Genomic DNA, 22,798 nt, shown 5'->3' with positions numbered 1-22,798 from the left:
TGACATTAATGTTCTCTGTTTTTGCTCTATGTCTGATTTATTTCTGCTCATATCACTTCCTTCATTTCTTATTATTTCCTTCATTCTTTTTACTTACTGTGGATTAGGCACTTCTTTTTCTTGCTCCTTGAGATAGACACTTAGTTAACGGGTGTTGTATCTTTCTTCTTTTTTATGAAATATTTAAAGTTATAAAGTTCCCTCTAAGCACTGGTTTATTTGCCTGCCACAAATTTTGATACATTAGCATCAGTTTGAAATATTTTTAAATTTCTCTTGTGTTTTCTTCTTTGACTCATGGATTACTTAGAACTGTGTTATTTAATTTCCAGATATTTGGAGAGTTTTCTTCCTAAATCATAGTAATGTGTTTATAACATAGTGGTCAGAGAACATACTCTTTAAGATTTCAGTCTTTTAAATTTTATTATGACTTATCTTTTGACTGTGTACGTGATCCGTCTTGATGAACACACTGTGTGTACTTGTGCTCTGTTTCCGACCTATGTGAGTATACTGCACCTCAGTTCTGACACTAACCCCCCAGAGTTAGGGTTAGACTCCACAGATTTAAGGATTCAGTCCTCCACAAGAGTGCCCTCACTTCAGATGCAACCCACAAGTCTCAGGGCCACCTGCACTTCTGACCAACTAGCTATAAATTCAGAGGTTTCCAAAGCCCCCTGAGGTTCAATCATTGGCTGGAACTCACTGAGAACACTATACTCATGGTTACAGTTTTACTATAAAGGATACAACTCAGAAGCAACCAAATGGAAGAGGTGAGAGGGCAAGGTCTAGAAGGGTCCAGAATGAAGAGCTTCCATGCCCGCTCTCCATGGAGTCAGGGCACAACATCCACCCAGCACATCAATGTGCTCACCAACCAGAAAGCTCTTCAAGCTTTGGGTGTCCACAGTATGCTTTGAATCTCTGTTATTTAGATGTATACATATTTATGACTAGTTTGACTTCCTGAGTAATCAAGCCTCTTCTCATTATAAAATGTCCCTCTTTACCTCTCAAAATACTTCTTGATTTGAAGACTATTTTATCTAATATTAATATAGCCTCACCAGCTTTTTCTATGCTTACCATTTTCATGGTATGTCTCTTTCCACTCTTCTGTTTTAAATCTATCTGTTTCTTTATATTCAGAGCACTTCTTTTATGGATAAGCATACACGTCTTTCTTTTTATCCAGTCAGACAATCTCAGCCTTTTAATTGGGGTGTTTAATCCACTTATGTTTAATGTAGTTATTGATATTGATTGATACTGATATTGCTATTGACTGGGTTAGATTTATTATTTGTTATTTGTTTTCTATTTGTCCCATACATTTTTGTTCCTCTGTTACTTTTTTCCTGTCTTTTTTAGTTAATTGACTATTATTTAGTCTTCCGTTTTACTGCATTGGATTTTTAGCTATACCTCTTTTCTTGGTAGTTAAGGATTCTTAAATGAATCCTTAACTTATCACATTCCACTCAATATTCCACAGTTAATGTTGTACCACTCTATATTTATATAAAATGTAATAACTTATGACAGTTTAATTTCATTTACCCTCCTAGTCTCTTGTACTATTGTTGTCATATGTTTTACATCTAGAAATGTTAGAAACCCCATGACACAACGTGTTTGTGTGTTTACTAATTTTCAATGTGTTTAGGTTATATTATATTTGAATTTTTTTCAATTTTATTTCATGCTTTAAACCACAGTGTGGTAGGTTTAAAATGGCTCCAGGGGCTGACCCCATGGCCAAGTGATTTAAGTTCCACACGCTCTGCTTTCACAGCCAGGGATTCACGGGTTCAGATCCTGGGTGCAGACCTACTCTACTCATCAGCCATGCTGTGGAGGCATCCCACACACAAAGTAGAGGAAGATTGGCACAAATGTTAGCTCAGAGCTAAACTTCCTCAAGCAAAAAAAGAGTAGGATTGGCAACGGATGTTAGCTCAGTGTGAATCTTCCTCACAAAAAAATTAAATAAACAAAATGGCTGCAAATTCTATCAGATCTGGAGTAACAGAACACGGACAGATAAAGTGGTGAAATAAAGGTCAACCGACAAGCTATAAGATCTCTCTTGGGGTCTGTTTTTTTCTCTGTCAAAAAGATGGCTATGAAGATGAACATAGATGCAAAAATTCTCAACAAAATTTTGGCAACCCAAATTCAGCAATACATCAAAAGAATCATACATCATGATCAAGTGGGATTTATACCAGGGACACAGGGATGGTTCAACATCCGCAAATCAATCAATGTGATATACCACATCAACAAATTGAGGAATAAAAACGACACGATCATCTCAATAGATGCAGAGAAAGCATTTGACAAGATCCAACATTCATTTATGATAAAAACTCTTAACAAAATGGGGATAGAAAGAAATTACCTCAACATAATAAAGGCCATATATGATAAAACCACAGCCAACATCATACTCAAAGGGTGAAAACTGAATGCCATCCCCCTGAGAACAGGAACAAGACAAGGATGCCCACTATCACCACTCTTATTCAACATAGCACTGGACGTTTTGGCCAGAGCAATTAGGCAAGAGAAAGGAATAAAAGGAATCCAAATAGGGAGTGAAGAAGTGAAACTCTCGCAGTGTGCAGACGACATGATCTTACATATAGAAAACCCCTAAGAATTTATTGGAAAACTAATAGAAATAATTAACAACTACAGTAAACTTGCAGGGCACACAATGAACTTACAAAAATCAGCTGCTTTTCTATACTCCAATAACGAACTTACAGAAAGAGAATTCAAGAATACAATTCCATTTGCAATCACAACAAAAAGAATAAAGTACCTAGGAATAAATTTAACCAAGGAGGTGAAGGACTTATACAATGAAAATTATAAGACATTACTGAAAGAAACTGATAATGACATAAAGAGATTCTATGCACATGGATTGGAAGAATAAACATAGTTAAAATGTCTATACTACCCAAAGCAATCTACAGATTCAATGCAATCTCTATCAGAATCGCAATGACATTCTTCATGGAAATAGAGCAAAGAATACTAAAATTCATATGGGGCAATCAAAGACCCCGAATTGCTCAGGCAATCCTGAGAAAAAAGAACAAACCTGGAGGTATCACAATCCCTGACTTCAAAATGTACTACAAAGCCATAGTGCTCAAAAGGGCATGGTACTGGTACAAAAACAGGCACACAGATCAATGGAACAGAACTGAAAGCCCAGAAATAAACTGCACATCCACAGACAGCTAATCTTCGACAAAGGTGCCAAGAACATACAACGGAGAAAAGACAGTCTCTTCAATAAATGGAGTCGGCAAAACTGGACAGCCACATGCAAAAGAATGAAGGCAGACCATTATCTTATGCCATACACAAAAATAAACTCAGAATGGATCAAAGACTTGAAGATAAGTCCTGAAACTATAAAACTCCTGGAAGATAATATAGGTAGTACACTCTTTGACATGAACTAAAAAGGATCTTTTCAAATACCATGTCTTCTCAGACAAGCGAAACAAAAGAAAAAATAAACAAGTGGGAGTTCATCAGACTAAAGAGCTTCTGAAAGGCAAAAGAAACTAGAATCAAAACAAAGAGACAATCCATCAATTGGGGAGAAAATATTTGCAAGTCATATATTTGACAAGGGGTTAATCTCCATAATATATAAGGAACTCACACAACCAAACAACAAGAAAACAAACAACCCAATCAAAAAATGGGCAGAGGATATGAACAGACATTTTTCCAAAGAAGATATACAGATGGCCAATAAACACATGAAAAGATGCTCAAAATCACTAATCATCAGGGCAATGCAAATGAAAACTACAATAAGATACCACCTTACGCCTGTTAAAATGGCTATAATCACTAAGACTAAAAATAACAAATGTTGGAGAGGGTGTGGAGAAAAGGGAACCCTCACACTCTGCTGGTGGGAATGCAAACTGATGCAGCCACTATGGAAAACAGTATGGAGATTCCTCAAAAAACTAAAAGTAGAAATACCATATGACCCAGCCATCCCACTACTGGGTATCTACCCAAACAACTTGACATCAAGAATCCAAAGCAACATATGAACCCCTATGCTCATTGCAGCACTATTCACGATAGCCAAGACACGGAAACAATTCATCAACTGACGATTGGATAAAGAAGATGTGGTGTATATATACAACGGAATACTACTCAGCCATAAAAAAAGACAAATTCATCCCATTTGCAATAACACGGAAGGACCTGGAGGGAATTATGCTAAGTGAAATAAGCCAGACTGAGAAAGACAAACACCAGATGATTTCACTCATATGTGGAATATAAACAAACACACGGACAAAGAAAACAGTTCAGTGGTTACCAGGGGAAGGGGGGTGAGGGGTGGGCACAGAGGGTGAAAGAGAGCACCTATGTGGTGACAGACAAGAAATAACGTACAACTGAAATCTCACATCAATGTAAACTATTACGAACTCAATTAAAAAATTTTTTTTAATAAAAACATAAAAAGATAGCTATGAGGATTAAATGCATTAAGGTTACTTTACGTAGAAGCTGGAGCTCAGTAAATGTTACTTTCTGTTCCCCTTTAAGAAACTGAATTTTTGGGGCCAGCCGCATAGCCAAGTGGTTGAGTTTGCATGCTCTGCTTCAGCCGCCCAGGGTTTCACTGGTTCGGATCCTGGGTGCGGACACGGCATGGCTCGTCAGGCCATGCTGAGGTGGTGTGCCACATGCCACAACTAGAAGGACCCACAACTAAAAATACACAACTACGTCCCAGGGGGCTTTGGGGAGAAAAAGGAAAAATAAAATCTTTAAAAAAAAAGAAATTGAATTTTTCAGGCTAAGATATTTGTAATTAACATCAATGCAATTTACATATTGTGACAAATGATTATGAGAAGCAAATGAAATATAGAGAAACCAAAGAAGAACTCAAGAAAAATATTAATTTCTACTTATCCCAAGCTGGACAGTACGAAAAAATTTGCTCATTTTTTACAATACAATAAAAGTAATTACCCAAACGCCCTTACCTTAATAGAATTGATATTTTGTAGTTCTATTAACATGTCAATAAGTAATTCTGCTCCCAAATAGAATGGCAAAACAGTGGTACAGAGGAAACCATCCTGGCTAACAGGAAATGTTTTATACATATCCATTGCTTGTTTAAGAAGTATTTGTAGCTCCTGTGTAAAGTTCCAAAAGGCCCGACAGCAGTTCTGAAGCAGAGTCCAACAGCCAGCGCGATGAGCAAGAACCTAAGACAAACAACATTCAAAATACCCCAAAGTTCCAGGAGTTGCAGATCTCTGAATGACTTCATCTTTCTGCAAATATTATATGTCAACAATAAGAATAACGAACACCACTTGTTATGTGCCACTTATATGTGCTAGATACTGTGGTAAGACATTTACATGCATTCTCTCAGTTCATTCTAACAATAACTCCTGCGAAGTAAGTACGCACTAGTATTCTACTCAATTGACAGATGAGGAAATGGAGGCATGGAGCTAACTTGCCAAGGTCATGAATCTACTAAGTGGTGAGCTAGGATTTGCATGCCAGTGGTCTGACTCCAACACTCTCATTGTTCTAGGTGCTGGGAAGGCAGAAGTGAGCAAGGGAAATCACGTTTGCCCTCGTGCTGCTTCTGTTTATTAGGGGAGACCGACACTAGATAAGCGGACAAATAAAAAATATCATTTCAGGGAATAATAAGTCTTGTAAAGGAAAATAAAGGAAAAATGGGTCAGAACCTGATGAGGATGAGAGGACATGTCCTTTTAGACAAGGAGGTCAGAAGAGAAGGAGGTGACATGTGAGCAGAGACCAGAATGTTGAGCTGAACAAGTCAAGCGAAGCGGGGGGGTGGGGGGGGGGATGTTAGAGGAGGAGAGTATTTGAGCCTCAGGGAACAGCAAGTGCAAAGGATGGAGGGTAAACCTGAGGGCTCAGGAGGGAACAAGCTTAGTGCTTTCAAGAGAGAGGAGAATGGACTGAACAAAGAGCAAGAGGGGCTGAGTTCTGAGAGGTGAGCAGGACCCAGCCCTTCTCGGGCTCTGAAGCTGGTGGAAAGGAGAATAAGATGCAATGCTCATGGTCAAGGGAAACGATGCGGGTTTACTTCACATTTTTAAAAAATCACTCTCTCCACTCCACAGAGAATATGAGAACTTAAAGTTCCTTTCTTGTCTAGAAAGGAAGATTTCCTCTCAGCTCGTGAGAGGCTTAAAGTACATCCTCTTCCTGCTATAAGCAAAAGGAAACTAATTTCTCTGAAAATAATGATTCCAATTCTGTTGAATAATCTGTCATATAATATTTAAGAAGAAAAAGAGAGAGAAGCATTTGAGAGAAGATGTAAGTGGCCTATAGAAGCAGGAGGTCAGGGGGCAGGGGTTGGGCTTTCCTGTAATCTAGAAAGATCTTCCTCTGTGCTAGTGGGAAGAAAGGAGTCTGTGGTACACCAGAAGAGAGCAAGACCCCACAGAGGAATCTTTGGTGTCACCAGAGAGGCCCATGTCCCAAGTGTGGCAAGAAAGCAGCAGAGAGGTGTCTGACTATTCACAGAGACTGTAGACAGGGACGAAGGCCACCTCAGCTCGGGGTGGACAGGTGACTGGTGACTGAACAAGCTCACCCCTCTCCCTGACCACTGGACAACGCGTACACCTCAGTCCCACGGCAGGCAAACCTCAAAACTGACTGACACAAAATCCAGCAAATTTAGTCTCAAAGTTGAAACCAAAATTACAGAGAGTAAGTAAATAAACACAATATATCTTACACGCCCAAATTTATGGGCCGAGATTTATGTCATGAGCAAATAAGAAGGACTGCCTTACCATTGCTCTCCTGCAATATAAAAAGATTTTCATAAAATGGTCCAAGAGACCCGAATTTGCTGCTTTATCCTTTTCTTTAGCACCAAGACCTGACTGAGAGTCTGAGTCATGAAGCGTTTGTGCCTTGGAAACATTTTCGTCACTCGTTTTAGAATCAATAAATGCCGAAAATTCCTCAGCATCTGCAGTACAAAAATAAAGTCTGATGTTATTGAAAACAGAGAATTAAGTTCCAGAAAATAGAGTAGGTGATAAGCAACTAATGAGTAATTCCGATAACAAATGTTGCATAACCTTGGAGAAAGGACAGGATTATCACGGACACAATGAACCAGGGAAAGTTTCTAGAGGCAGAGGCACTTAAATTAGGTCTTAAAGGGAGGGCATGATTCACCTACTCAGGAAGACCGTGGAGAACATTCCAGGCAAGGGTGATGGCCAAAGAAACAATGCAGAGGAAGAATATCATGTTTTGCGGGGGAACAATGATAGGGTCTCGTTGTTCCTTAATTTTCCCCCAAATGGGCCATTCCCAGGACACATATATTAGAAAGTGAGTGGTGCCCCCTGGAATTAGGCTGTGCAGCAACTCTGGCCACTCATTCTCCTGTTAGTGTGGTATAAAAACACAAAGAATTTCCCCTGCCACAAACCTTCTCTTAGAACTCTGCATTAAGTACTAAGTCTCAACAGCAGAGTATTCTATTGCCGATTTCATGGGAGGTCTTAGATAAGGAGCTAGTTTGAAAAAAAAGAAAACAATTCAAGAAGCTATAAATTATAACCTACATACACAACTCAGACTCTATGTCTAGGGAATTTACTTTCAAATACTTCAATATTCAGAATATGACATACAGGTACCAGTTGAACTTAATCTATACCCTAGAAGAAATTTAGAAAGCATGTCAAGTACCTCAAAAATGAATCAACACTCCTGGGGCAGTCAACCAGCGTATGAAGTATCCTGATCAGCAATAAGTTATATAGCACTTAAAATACTCTTATTAAAAATCTACATAAGAGGGTTTATAATAGCATAAAGATATTAGAAACACCCTTTTATTCGTGAAATGAGTGGTATTCAAGATCGATGATTGCTTAGGAGTAGTGTTACCAGAGCATCATCTGGATGGAGAGCCCTGTTCATCTGCATCTCTCCACCTCCTGGAGGCCCCTGTCACCTAACCAGATGACAATATTGGTTGGCCCTGCCAACAAAATATTACTGTATTCATCTTGGGGTTAGCTTTCATGGAAGGTGCTAGTTGGGGATCCTAAGGCAAGAGTGGACAGCCCTAAACACAAAATCGATACTATGAAACAGCTATGTGACTGTTTCCATGCCTGCTCGCATCAGTGTGTTTGGTGGAGTTTGTTCTGAAACTTAACTTCCTCTCAAACAGAACACTTCATACCAAGTCTTCACCTGGCTTGACCACAAGAGGCTCCCATTTTTAAAAGAACATTATATTTGCAGAACAGCCAAATTGGTGTAGGTCAGAACACAACACAGCTTTTTCCAAATATACATGCTAATACCGTAAAAATATGGAAATTTTAAAAAAAATAGAGCAAATAAGAATCTCCTATAAAATATCACAACTCATCATAAACTCCTGGGTCATTGGAAAATAATGTGAGCAAATCTGTATGTCTGTGGGGGGCGAGTGTGTGTGTGCGTGTGTGTGTGTTGCATTAGTGAATAAAAAATCTAGAAACAATTTGATAGTATATAACGTATTTATTTATTTTACCTGATGGTAAGTTGGCCTTTCTCTTTTTAGCTGTCAGAAGGAAATCAAGCATTGCTTTATAGTTTTCTAGAGTCAATTTTCCTGTTGGTAATACCGTTCCTGAATTATATAGTGAGAACATATTGGGATCACATGATCGGAAACTGCAAGGGGGAAAAAAATCTTATTAAAAAAACACTATGAGCAAAATTGAATTAAATCTGTCAAATACAGTCTACTTGAACTTTGAAAATATATGTGAGTTAGTGCTCCCAGATTTTGGATCATAATGTATTGTGGCACTTAATCAAAGCCAAACAATTTCCCATTAAATTTTAAAGTTATACAATGTAACTTTTGCTCTTAGGAATTTTAACATCAGTATCTATTTCCCTGAAAGGGCCCTTGAAAATGGGAATGGAAGATTTATACTCACTGTAAGAGCTCTGAAACAATAATTTATGTCAACTTAAAACCACCTATTTTAAATGCAACTCAATGGAGATGCCTACTCTATAGAGCAATGTGTCCATAATCAGTTACTTCTTTTTAAGATAAGCTCTAAGAGTAAACAATCTTCCACCAAAAAGAAATAAATAAATAAATAAACACTGAGTGTATATTAACGATTGTAATAAAATTGAATTTAGCACCAAGTTATCCTGACACAAATTTGGTCATTGTCTAACTGCTATGCTGCCAAGTAACCACGCATGAATGGTCATATATGACTGGAAGTCCAGAGGAGATTTTTCAGTGTTCAGAGGACAGTAAAGAAACCCACCTGATTTGAACTGTCCCGCCCCCAACCCCAGTATGATGAATGGGTCACATTGCCAAAAGCCTTCCCTGTTGGTCAGGCAGTCTAACTGCTTCTTAAATGCAAATCTGGTCTAGCCCACATAGGCAAGGGATCTGTCTGGAGACATTTTTGCAAAGGTTCAGTCTGGAAATGATTTTAACCAAAATTCTGGAGAAGCAGAAACCGAGACCAAGTTCACTGTGGATTTCAACCTGCATATTTTATCAGTGAATTATTGAAATAAATACCCTCAATTCATAGCCCTGCTACCAGTCTTTCCTTCCTCCAATCTATTCGATATGCTGCTGCCAGAGAAATTTTTTATGGTAGCCCTGCTCAAAAACCCTTAATAATCTCCCACTGTATATAAAGTTCAGATTTCATAGACAGTTAAGATCCTCCAAGGTCTGGTATCAACCTTCTTTTCTAATCAATTCACACCACTCCCTTTCATATGCCCTAGATTCTGGGCAGACCATTTGGGGTTCTCATCTAGGGTTTCCTACCTGGGTTGTGACTCATGTTCTTCCAGTTGTCTGGAATGCCTACTTCCCTATCTGCACATTTCTAAACTTTGCCTATCCATCAAAACCCAGTCCAAGCAGCCCCTCCCATGAAAGCTTTCCTGTTAGCCTCAGCCAGAGGAAAGCCTCCTTCCCAGGAACACAGAAGACTTCATGTGTACTTCACCTTCTACCATATGTAAAACAGTTCATGAACATTTGTGACCTACCCTACCAGACTCTAACTTGCACATCTTGCTCACGTTTGTATACCCATTGGCCCTATTTCAGTACCTTGTATCTAACAAGTGCTCAACGTGTGTTTTTTTGAATGAAAGACTCTACATCACCTTTTTAATGGCTGGATAGTACTCCATATTATGAATTCATCTTCTATTTTTATCTCCCATAACATGTTAGCCAAAGACACTCAGAAAGACCTCAAAATGTCTCTTAAATTAATGATAGAAAGTTTACATTGTATGAGAAAATATGATCTGTGCTCATAGAGGCCTAAAATAAACCTCTAAAGGAAATAGAGATTTGCCTAATGCCTGCTAATATCTATAGTTATTGTGCAATTAATATTACACTTCTCTTGCAATTACACTTTCTCCTTTCACTGAAAGCTAAATCAACAAACATATTCAATATATATGCAAATTAGTACTTCATAAGCACCTATATCCAGCACTTGTTTGGAAAAGATTCTGAGATAAGAAATTTGAAAATATGCCAATGGCCAGTAAAGATAGAAGCATTCTATAAACCTCTTTATTATGAACACTGTAGCCCTGAACATGCAAATACAACCCATGCTCATGAGACTAAAAATATATCATGCATTGGTAATATACTATACCTGACCATTGAATGCCAAGTGCCTAATTTGATCTTTGTATGTTCCCCTAGCTTAGCCAAAAGCAGGTTGAAGTGTGCGCTTGCCAGGTACAGGTTCATCTGAGCTTTCCAGGGCATCTCCTCAAGAAATAGTTGATGGACCCTCTTCCTTTTTACATAACTTAATATGATAGGATTCAAGTTATTCACCAGGAATCGATACGCTATTTTTCTAATATCGGATCTCTTATTTCTGCCAAGGGAGAAAGAAGTTTCAAAATTACACAAATTGCCAGATATTTAATAAAGAAGAATGATTCCAATTTGCACAAAAGACATCAAGAAGTCACTTGACTGCATTTACGCAAATGTTTCTGGTTTATTTATTATTTCACTAGCGCTAAAAATGTAAAATAGGGCGGTAAAGAAGGCACAAGGATAAATGCTATGGACAAAGATATTACGTATTGCCTTCAATTCTCCCTGATATCTGTGTCCTCAGCTCAAACCAAACACAGCTTTTCTTGTCCATACCCAAAAGGCCACTGAGACTAGAGAACTAAATTATAACACAATGTTCACATTCATCAACTAACTTCAATGTTAAACAAGAAAGTCATTTCTCCAAATTGTTCCTCAAGGAAAAAAAAAATGGAGCAAAATTTTTTCTATCATTAGCTAGACTATAGGGGAAATAAAACATCAGTCAACTATGGATGAAATAACTTCATAAATCCATATTCATTTTTCGCTGGAAAAAACTATTTCAAAATTTAGCTAATAGTTCAGATTTTAAGTATAACGTTCAAGTTGTTAAAAATTTTCCTATCAAAATCTCAAAGTACTCCAACTATTTTTACAGTTACATAGTTGTTTATAAGGTATGACTTCATTTCTTCAAAACATCTTATCAATTTTTTTTAACTGTTGACAATGTTGCTGCCCCATTGGTCAGTGACATTCTACCTGATTTGTATGGGAGAAGGAAAAAATAAAGATCTCAATTGATAAGTTAAAGTATCTTGCTCACTCTAATAGATATTGTGTCTGAATCTGAATCAACACACACACACAGAAGAAAAGGACGGAAAGAGGGATGAAAGGAGGAAAAGAAAACAGACATTGCTGCACGAGAGGAACAGACATTTTGAAGAAGAAAGGAAGAAAGGAAATTACCTTTGAAATGTAGTGTTTACACTATCATTCAGTTCTAAATATTCTGCATTTTGTTGATGACTTCGTTTTAACCCAATGTTGTTTGGGCTTTTTGTTATTGTTTGGTTGTTTTAGTGACATGTTATTTGGTTTCCAAATGAATGTGAATGTTTTAAATAACTCTACCTTGAAAATTAAAAATATAATTTCCAAAATAAAAATCAGTCTTGTCCCTGTATGAAGAGGTCAAGGCTCCTGGAAAGGCCAAGGAGAAACGGACAGGACTAGCTGAATCTTCCCCACCACTGAGAGTGAGACCGTTCAAGGAGATCAGCGAGACGACGGCCTTCCTCCACATAACTTGGCAAGGTAATAATAGAGTCCAGGTGACTTGGAAGGGAGCTAACAGCCAGCCCACAGACGGTAGAGAATGCTTCTCCTTCTACCACCTGAGCAATTCCTGACGTAGGATTCTCCAACAACCAACTCTGTGTCTGTACTACGAGCAACAGATGTGAGAGGACCCAGCGGCCAGTGAGGAACCTCCACAAGGACAATCAGCATAAATGCTGTGATATGGAGCCAGAAGAGGAAGCAGATGGAAACCTGAATTGGGAAAATATTAAGGAATCCAGAAACTACCTTCTGTGTACGCTAGCTTGAGAATGAGTTAACATATTGATGTTAATGGAAACAGAAGTATCATCATTAGGGAAAAGAGTTACAATTAGGGAAACAGAAAACACTGGAAAGTACCCTGTGATGTTGACCTGAAATTGGAAGTATCAATATGAGCTTGTGGTTTTACATAGATAGATAAATAGGTAGATAGATATATCAATAGATAGATAGATCTATTTATGTGGACAGATGTATTTCCTAGTTCCGTCTGTCGAAAGAGCCTAGAAGCAAAAATGCACCAGTAGTCCCCAGAACTTAGATTCTAAATACCATTTTCCACTAAAAGGAATCAAGTGATTCCAGGGCTGGGGTAGGGAAAGCACATGATGAACATCTTGTGGTAAGTAAGAAGGAGCTCAAAAGAATGATGGGGACACATCAAAAAGACTAAGGAGCCAGCCTGAAAGGGCTCCTGCTGGCCAAATTTAGAACAATTTGAGAATCAAAGTAAATGATAATGTCCATTGATAAAGGCTATCTATAAAAACAAACCTACCACAAACATCATCCTTAATGATAAAACATTGAAAGCTTGACAGCTTTCCTCTGAAATGGGAATCAGACAGAGATGCCCACTAACGTCATTTCTTTTCAGCACTGAAATGGTGGGCTTACCCAGAACAGTAAGGCAAGATGAAGGGTAGGAGGAGGTATAAGGATTGAAAATAAAGAAATAAAATAGTCACTAATCATAGACAATGTGATTGTATGTTTATAAAACCCCAAATGAACCACAGATAAGGTATTAGAATTAATCAGTGAATTTATTAAGCCCACTGAAGACAAAATACAAAAAAAATTCTATTTCTACGTATCACCTATAAACAATTAAAAACGAAATTCTAAAAGAGTACTTCCAGTAACTCAAAAACACCTAAGAACTAACCAAAGCAAAAATGTGCAAGACTTATTCATAGAAAATAGAAATTATGAGGATAATTTTAAACTATATAGAACTAAATGAAAACAAAAGCACTACTACATATTAAAAAATATAAGATACAGCTAAAATAATCATTAGAAGGAAACATATAGCCTTTAATGTTCAAGTTTTCTGGATTCAAAGCAATCCAAACCAAACTTCTGACAAGTTCTTTGTATTTTTAAATTACTGTAATTTCTATTTTTCCCTATGAATTATTTCTAAATATCTATTTAAGATTTTCAAATGCATAGGATCTTTTTGGTTATCTCGTCAAAAACTGGTCTCTACTTTAATTACAGTACAGTATAATGTGGTTTGGATGAGTCTAATTATTTTAAATTTCTTGAAACTTGCCTTACAGCCAATGCTATAAATATTCTATGTATGCTTTACAAAATAGGCATTCTCTAGTTGTTGGATATTCATGACCTTTTTATTCTCCTAAATTTAGAATCAGCTTGTCAATTTCCACCAGAAAAATCACAAAATTAAATGAGGTAAGCATCCTACTTTAAGTTAGAAAAAGAACAATTGAATTAACCAAAAGAAAGAAAACAGACACCCAAGAGAAATAAAAACACGTCTAAACCAAAACTTGAATATGAATATTCATAGAAGTATTATTCATAATAGCCAAAAACTGGAAGTGAAGCCAGGTACCTGAGGGTTACTATAAATATTCAATAAGAAAGATTACCCTTCGACCTTGTTCCCAACGCAGACATAGATGAAAGAAGTTAATCTTGTTAATTCACAGTTTTCGTGTTTAACCTGAAGGTGACTCAAGGGTCACAGGATTTATGAACTTGTTTTGCAGAAGAAAAAGAACGCCCTTAAGAAAGTTACCATCACCAGATAACCAGCCCCCAGCTGCCACTGATGCCCAGAAGTCTGACTGCCCAAGGGCTTATCTGGAGTGGAAGAAACAGGGATTTCCCCTTTGTTTCTCAAAAACTCCTCCTCCCAAGTCTCTTAGCTCTATAAAGACCCCCTGATTTCTTCTTTCATTAAGGCAGATTTAAGAGAACCTCTCTTCCCACCTTCTCAATTTGGTCAATTCGAATAAACCTTTCTCCATCTCCAAGCACTGGCATCTCAGTGATTGGCTTACTGTGCATCAGGCACATGAACTTGGGATTAAGAAGTTTGGTATCAGAAGCAACTCAAATGTCCATCAGCTGAAGAATGAATACACAAAATGTGGTATATCCATACAATGAAATATTACCCAGGAGTGTTAAAAAATGAACTACTGATACATGCTACATTGATGAACTTTGAAAACATTATACTATGTAAAAGAAGCCAGTCACAAAGGATCACATGTTATATGACTCCACTTAGAAATCTCCAGAATAGGCAAATCTGTAGAGGCAGAAAGTAGATTAGTGGTTACATAAGGACAGGGTAGGGAAGTGTGAGGTGACAGCTAGGGGGTGCAGGGTTTCATTTTAAGGTAATGAAAATGTACTAAAATTGATTGTGGTAATGGTTGAACAACCTTGTAAATATACTAAAAGCCATTGAATTGTATACGTTAAATGGATGAATTTTATACTATATGAATTATATCATATAGGGACAAGAATATGCCACCTCAAAATGTGTACTTTAGCATAGGGATTATTTTGAGCTAGAGGTAAATGAATATCAACAGATGCAGAAAGATGCCTTCTCAGAGGTTCCCTTCTCTGATAAAAAGCAGAAACTTCTGAAAAATGAGAAATGCCATAAATCTCCTCTTCTGGGGAAATTTTATGGTCGTGAAGAAGACAGAAAGTCAGTGCCAAGATGGACCTACACAAACAAATCTTACTCCATTACTTTCCCTCATATATTTACCTTAGGACAGTTTGCCACCCTTGAAAGTCTAAAATTCTTTTCCAAGTTTTGTCACTTCTCTAGAAATTTACTGTTCTTTTGTTAAGATGTTTATATAAGCCCAAGTCCTAACCACCCCTTTGAGTTACTCATCACTGAATTCTCCCATGTGTATGAAATGTTAATAAACTTCTGTTTGTTTTTCTCTTGTTAATCTGTCTTTTGTCAGAATCTCAGCCAGAGGACCCAGAAGGGTAGAAGGAAAAAGATTTTCCTCACCTCAAATCTCAATAAAGCTGTTAGAAAAAGGAAGCTGGGAAGTAATAAATATAAAGGCAAAAGGTAAGGGAAAAGAAAATAAAGAGGATTGACAAAGACAAAATTTGGTTCTTTGAAAAGACAGCAAAAAGAAGACACAAACCTCTGGTAAGATAAAGCACAAAAATATGAAAGAAGACAAAAATTAATGAAGTTGGGAATGAAATACAGGACATAACTATAGATATAGCAGAGATTCAGAAGATAATATGAGAGCATAATAACTTTTTATGAATAAAGTTGAAAACTTAGATAAAATGGACAATTTCCCAGAAAAATATAATTCATCAAAAGAAACTAAAAAGAAAAACAACAACACAGACCCAGAGTGACCTATTAATATTAATCTTAAAGAAGTTGAATCAGTAGATAAAAAAATCAATGTATGTATGTAGGCATGGTGTGGTATAATAAAAATATGTATTTGGTCTTTGTCCTCTGTTGCTGGTACAGAGCTCCTAACACCCTTGGAATTTCCTGAGTGACAGGGATCTCTTCTGCTATTCCTAATGAGTCCCTCTAGAACAACCTGAGCCTATGCTAATAAGGTGACTCAGGGCTGGGCTCCTAGAGACCCTCAGGCTGGGGGCTGGTCACCAGAAAGATCAAACATGTGATCAGGGAGTGGAACTCTCAGGTGGGCAGGAAGGAGCGATCGTACATTGGGTTAAAAAAAACTCTTGAATAACGAGCTTCAGAGAGCTTCCAGTTTGGTGAACGCATCCACATGCTGAGAAAGCGACACATCACAACTCCAAGGGGACAGAGGCTCCTGTGCTCAGGACCCTTCTGGACACTGCCCTATGAACCTCTTCATCTGGCTCTTCATTTGTGTCCTTTATAATAAACCAGTAAACATAAGCAAAATGTTTCCCTGAGTTTTGTGAGCTGTTCTAGCAAATTATCAAACTTGAAGGGGGTCATGGGAACCCCCAGATTTGTAGTAGACTGGGCAGAAATGTGGATAGCCTGGACATTCCACTTGTGGCTGGCATCTGAAGCAGGAGCAGTCTTGTGGGACTGGGCCCTTTAACTCATGGGATTTGATGCTAACTCCAGGTAGATAGTATCAGATCTGACTTCAATGTACTATAGTTAAGCAAAATGTTAGCATTAGGAGAACCAAGTGAAGTGTATCTGAGGTCTTTCAATTAGTGTCAGAGAACTGGAGAATCGATTGGTGTTGGAAAACACCATACAGTTGGTGTCAGAAGGAGTGAGAAAAAGACATTGCACACGGTTTGACATTTATGTATTAATGTAGTCTTTGCACAATCAGATTAAAGGAGAAAAAAATCTCAATCAATGAAAAAGAAATATTCAACAAAACTGAACACAATTGATAACAAAACTCTTGGAAAACAAGGAATAGAAGACAATTACCTAAATTTGGCAAAGACTATCTTCCCAAAGCCCACAAAATTTGACCCACACAGATACGCCCAACTGATTTTTGACAAAGGTGCAAAAGCACATCAATGAAGGAAGGATAGTCTTTTCAACAAACGGTACTGGAGCACTTGGACATCCATAGATAAAAATATGCACCTCGATGCCTTATACAAAAATTAACTCAAAATGGATCACAAGTTAAAGGGAAAACATAGAACTAGAAAACTTAAGAGGAAAAAAATCACAGGACCCAGGGCTAGGCAGAGAGTTGTTAGACTTGACACCCAAAGCACACTCTACTGAAGGAAAGATTGATAAGTCGAACCTCATCAAAATTAGAAACTTTGGCCCCATGAAAGACCCTGTGAAGAGGATGCAAAGACACTGGGAAAAAGGATTTGCAAACCACACAGTCCACAAAGACCTTACCTCTAGAATATATAAAGACCTCTTGAAATTCAACCAAAAGTTAAAAACAAACTGTCCAATTAGAAAATGAGCAAAGACATGAACAGAAGTTTCAGTAAGATGATATACAGATGGCAAATAAGCACACTTAAAAATGTTCAATATCACTAGCCATTAGAGAAATGCAATAATCACTGCAAAATGAAATATCACCAACATCTATTTTAATAGCTAAAATAAAAAATAATGATAACACTAAATTCTGGCAAGCATGAGGAGAAACCGGATCACTCATACACTGCTGATGAGAATGTAAAAAGGTTCAGCCACTCTGGGAAGGAGTATGAGATTTCTTACAAAGTTAAACATAGATTTACCAAACAACCTAGTAATTGCACTCCTGAGCATTTATCCCAGAGAAATGAAGATTTACATTCACACAAAACCACATACAGGAATGTTCATAGCAGCATTATTCCTAATAGTCAAAACTGGAAACAGTGCAAATGTCCTTCGATGGGCGAATGGTTAAACAGATGTGGTACATCCACAGCAAAGAATACTACGAAGAAATAAGAAGTGAATTAGCAATACACACAACTTGGGTGGATCTCAAACGAATCATGCTGAGTGGAAAGAAAAAGCCAATCTCAGAAAGTCACATATTGTATGCTTCCATTTTTACATCACTCTTGAAATGACTAACTATAGAGATGGAGAACAGACTACGGTTGACAGAAGTTGGAAGTGGGAGAAGAAGGGAGGTGGTTGCGGCTATGAAAAGGTAGCCTTGGGGTAGGGGGGAAGATTCTTGCCAGAGAACTGTTCTGTATCTTGACTATGGTGATGTTCACACAAGTCTAATGTGATTAAATTGCATAAAACTAAATACTTGCACATAGATGTGTGCATGAAAAATTGCTATAATCCGAATAAGGTCAGTGGACTGTATCAATGTCTACTTCCTGGTTTTGCCAGTGTACTATAGTTATATAGTTAACGTTAGGAGAAACTGGGTGAAGGGTATATGAGATCTCTCTGTATTACTTCTTATAGCTGCAGGTAAATGTACAATAATCTGAAAATGAAAAGGTTTTAAATATACATGTTACAAGAAGGATGTCCACAATCACAAACGCTATTCAAGATTGAACTTGAGGTCCCAACCTGCAGGCTAGAAGAGAAAAGGAAATAAGAGGCTTGAGCATTAGAAAGAAATAAGCAAAACTTTCATTATCTGTTCACAATATGACTGTCTACACAGAAAATCTGTATCTGTGAATAAATTATCACGTTGTATAGAAAATCAATTTGTTTATAAACCAGTTATATTTCTGTACAAAAGAACAGAAGCATTCAAAAATGTAATTTAAAAATGCCATTTAGAGGGGTCAGCCCCATGGCCTAGTGGTTAAGTTCAGTGTGCTCCACTTTGGCAGCCTGGGTTCGCAGGTTCAGATCCCGGGCGCAGACCTACACCACTTGCCAGCCATGCTGTGGCAGCAACCCACATATAAAATGGAGGAAGAGTGACACAGATGTTAGCTCAGGGTTAATCTTCCTCAAGCAAAAAAAAAAGAAAGATTGGCAATAGATGTTAGCTCAGGGCTAATCTTCCTCAGCAAAAGAAAAATATATATATATATACCATTTACACTAATACCAAAAAGCATTTCTTTAATGTAGCTAATAAAAGATATATAATACCTTTATGAAGAATATCATAAAAATTTATTGAAAAACATTAAATAAGATCTAAGTATGTGGTCTGTCTACTAACAGAAAGACTCAATATTGTAAAAAAAAAAAAAAATCTTCCCAAACCAATCTATAGATTCAATTCTATCACTACTGAAATTACGAGTTTTTTGTAATACTCAACAAGCTACTCCAAACTATTTTGTGGAAGAAAATCTAAGATTTGCACGAAGGAAAAGAACATGTAGGAGAGACTGGTTCTATCAGACAACAAGACTTACTTTAAAGCCAGAGTAACTATAATGGTGTAACATTAACTCAGGAATAGATACATAGACAAATGGGACAGGAAAGAGATCCCAAAACTATATATATGAAAACTTGCTAAATGACAAAAGTGACAGTGATGACAGAATAGACTACCAATAAATGGGGCTAGCCAATTGGATGCCTGTAATGAAACTAAAGGGGGGGGAGGGAGTGGTTCCTCTCACCATTCATAAAAATAAATTACAGTCGATGAAATTCCTAAATGTGAAAATCAGAAATTTAAATTCACAAAGCAAATACCTTTACTACCTTGGGTTAGAAAATAATTTCAAAAACAATAACGGGAAATGTTGATACATTTGACTTCATTAACAATTATAACTTTTGATTTAAAAAAGAAAATCTTTAAAATGTAAAAAGATGAGCCACAAACTGGGAAAAGCATTAGTACCCAAACTTCGGAAAATAAATAAGAAAACAACAAAAGTTTTCAAATGAGCAAAGGATCTAAATAAGCTGTCCTGAGAACAGAAAAACCCTAGGGTGTAATAAAAATATGAAAAGACGCCTAACCTCACCAGTAATCAAAGAAATAAAAATTAAAATAACAATGAGATAAAATTTCACAACTCATGGGACCAGAAAAATTTGAAAATGATACCAAGTGTAAGTGAAGATGTTGAAGAATGGAAACTTGACACACCACTGATGAAAGTTTAAGAGAAGTTTACCAATATCTAGTAATGTTAAAGATGTTCATATCTTGCAAATTACACTCTTGTACACCCCAGAAACTCTCACATGAGTATATGGAGATATGTACAGGAACGTCTTTTGTAGCACTGTTTACAATAGTGAAAAATTGGAAACAATTTAAATGTCCATTTACAGGAGACTGAATAAGCTTTTACTTATTCATACAATGGAATACTACATAGCAGTGAAATGAATAATTAGACTTATGGATAATCAATATGAAAAAATCTCACAAACATAACATTGAGGAAACAGAGCAAATTGGCAAAGCAAATTGTAAAAAGTAATATCATATTGGGGCTGGCCCGGTGGCACAGCAGTTAAGTTTGCACATTCCGCTTCTCAGCGGCCCGGGGTTCGCCACTTCCAATCCCGGGTTCGGACATGGCACCGCTTGGCAAAAGTCATGCTGTAGCAGGCATCCCACATATAAAGCAGAGGAAGATGGGCATGGATGTTAGCTCAGGGCCAGTCTTCCTCAGCAAAAAGAGGAGGATTGGCAGTAGTTAGCTCGGGGCTAATCTTCCTCAAAATAAAAAAATTCATGTTATTTAGGGCTACATACATATATAATCGAAGTATAAAGCCAGTCTGCCAAATTTGGGATAGTTTACTTCTGGGATAGAGGGGGACGGAAATGCATTCCAAGAGGAATGCATGGGAATTTCAACTGTTTGAAATGTTTTATATGGTAATGGACACATGTTCATTTGTTACATTATTTCCTATACCCATCTAAAATATGTCATAATTTAAATTTTAAAAAAAAGAAGGAAAAATCAAAGAGATAGGAAAATGCCAATAAAAAGAAAATGAGAATGATTCTATTAACATTTTTATGTTGGAAATTAAGATCAAAATCACTAAACAGGTAAACAAAGACAGTCTAATGAAGGTAAGATATACAAAGAATGTATAAGAGTCACAAACGTGTATGCATAAAAACAAAAGCTAAACGTTTGACCATGATCAGTTTTATGGTTTAAGTTTTATGAACAAGAACATTAGGTCCACCAGTAATTAAAAGTAATTTACCAATTTGGTCTCCTGACCACTCTATCTAAGCTTCTGCTGCCGCCACGTCCACCTCAGGCCAATTACTCTATAGCATGAGATCAGCTCATTTATTTTATAAAATTGATCAAAATTTTAAATTGCCTTGTTTATTTGTATGTTTGCTTGTTTACCGTGGTCCTTTCATTAGGTGTAAGCTCCCTGAGGGTGGTGATCTTATCTGCCTAGTCCACCAATGAGTCCCTACTGCCCAAAATAATGTCCAGGACGTGCCAATCCCAAGTCAACATTTACTGAATTAATCAATTAGTCAATTAATACCTTTCTTGTTCCACCATTTCAGAAACACATGGATTTTTGAAAAGAAATTCTCTTAGAGTTTCCCTTCTTCTACTTCTTTTTCTTTGCATCACTTCTGCGGTCTTAATACAGGAGATAACAAAAACATTACCAATTAAATTTAAACACAATACGATAATGAACACAATACGGCAATTTGCTCAAAATCTAATGCTTATCTCTTGACAGTAAAATAAAGCGGTTTCTTATACCCTTCAGTTAAAATTTTTATCAACAGTAACAGAAGTATCTCTGTAGACAAAAAATATGATTGTATGTAAAATATATACATTAAAAAATCCCCATATGATAAGAATTATAACTATATAATGATATAATTATGTATAATTATAAAATTATGCTTGTTGGTATTTCCTTCTGTTTCATATTATAATAAATTATAACGTAGCCAATGTATCTTTTCATGTATCTTTAGATATATGAATCTCTTAATTTCAGTAACTTAAAATTCAAAACTCATATGAAACTTACTCTTCCAATCTCCATTACTACAGCTTTGAATTTTTTCGAAGCATTGGCCATCTTTTTACATAAAATACTGTCCCTTTTTTTCACTTTTTTAACTCCAATTAGGGACTCATTCCTCCTAAGACAAAAAGATAAAATCAGTTAAAAGGATCTGCAAGAATTTGCAAAACTAATCCAAAGTAATAAATCTATAATGAATGTTGTCACTGAAATTATGCAAGAATATCCAAAATTTTTTGTGTCCCATTTATAAATTGGACTGTGGCAGAAGAGCAAAATGTAAATGATGCCATAAAATGCAATGAGAGCTGACATGTGACGTAGGAGGAACAGAACTGGACTAAAAATAAAACAACAAGAACACTGCCCTTTAAAACCAAGAGATGAAACTACCTAAGGGTGACCCAGACAAGCTGCCTTGCTTCCAACAGATTTCAATCTCTTTGCTTCCATCATACGTAAGCTCCCAGCCGCTATAACCTTCTGGATCCCAACGGAAACTAAGTGTTTCGGATGCCTTCCAAACTTCCTCCTTTCCCCCAATCACCTATAGGGGTTCTTAACCTTGGTTTTTTAATCTGCCATAGACCCCTGTGGTAATCCAGCCCTTCTCCAAATACTCTCATTAATCCCTCCCTTTATTGATATTTATCACCTATTTTCCCTGAAATTCATGTATTTCCTAAAATGTATATTTCTTTTCATAAGTACTTGCTAGGTACAGCAAAACCCTGCTATAACATGATAAATGGGATCCAAAAACTTAAATT

The 22,798-nt window shown here is 36.9% G+C and overlaps 1 protein-coding gene across 12 annotated transcripts in view; it reads right to left on the bottom strand.

Annotated features, from left to right (window-relative positions):
• Positions 1-22,798, bottom strand: part of CFAP54 (cilia and flagella associated protein 54) — a 301,390-nt gene that overhangs the window by 155,635 nt on the left and 122,957 nt on the right. For all 12 annotated transcript variants that reach the window (XR_011534742.1, XM_008516610.2, XM_070600221.1 and 9 more), the window contains 6 exons: positions 22,032-22,146; positions 21,522-21,622; positions 10,785-11,015; positions 8,639-8,781; positions 6,882-7,063; positions 5,064-5,291 (listed from right to left, as the gene is read on the bottom strand). Coding sequence is in view for 11 of the 12 variants with exons in the window: in XM_008516610.2 (XP_008514832.2) it covers positions 5,064-5,291; positions 6,882-7,063; positions 8,639-8,781; positions 10,785-11,015; positions 21,522-21,622; positions 22,032-22,146 (1,000 nt within the window). In the remaining variant the exon portion in view is untranslated. The remainder of the gene's footprint in view (positions 1-5,063; positions 5,292-6,881; positions 7,064-8,638; positions 8,782-10,784; positions 11,016-21,521; positions 21,623-22,031; positions 22,147-22,798) is intronic.

The sequence above is a fragment of the Equus przewalskii genome, chromosome 29 (genome assembly GCF_037783145.1).
Source record: "Equus przewalskii isolate Varuska chromosome 29, EquPr2, whole genome shotgun sequence".
Lineage (NCBI taxonomy): Eukaryota > Metazoa > Chordata > Mammalia > Perissodactyla > Equidae > Equus > Equus przewalskii.
This window is presented reverse-complemented; position numbering and strand designations above follow the sequence as displayed.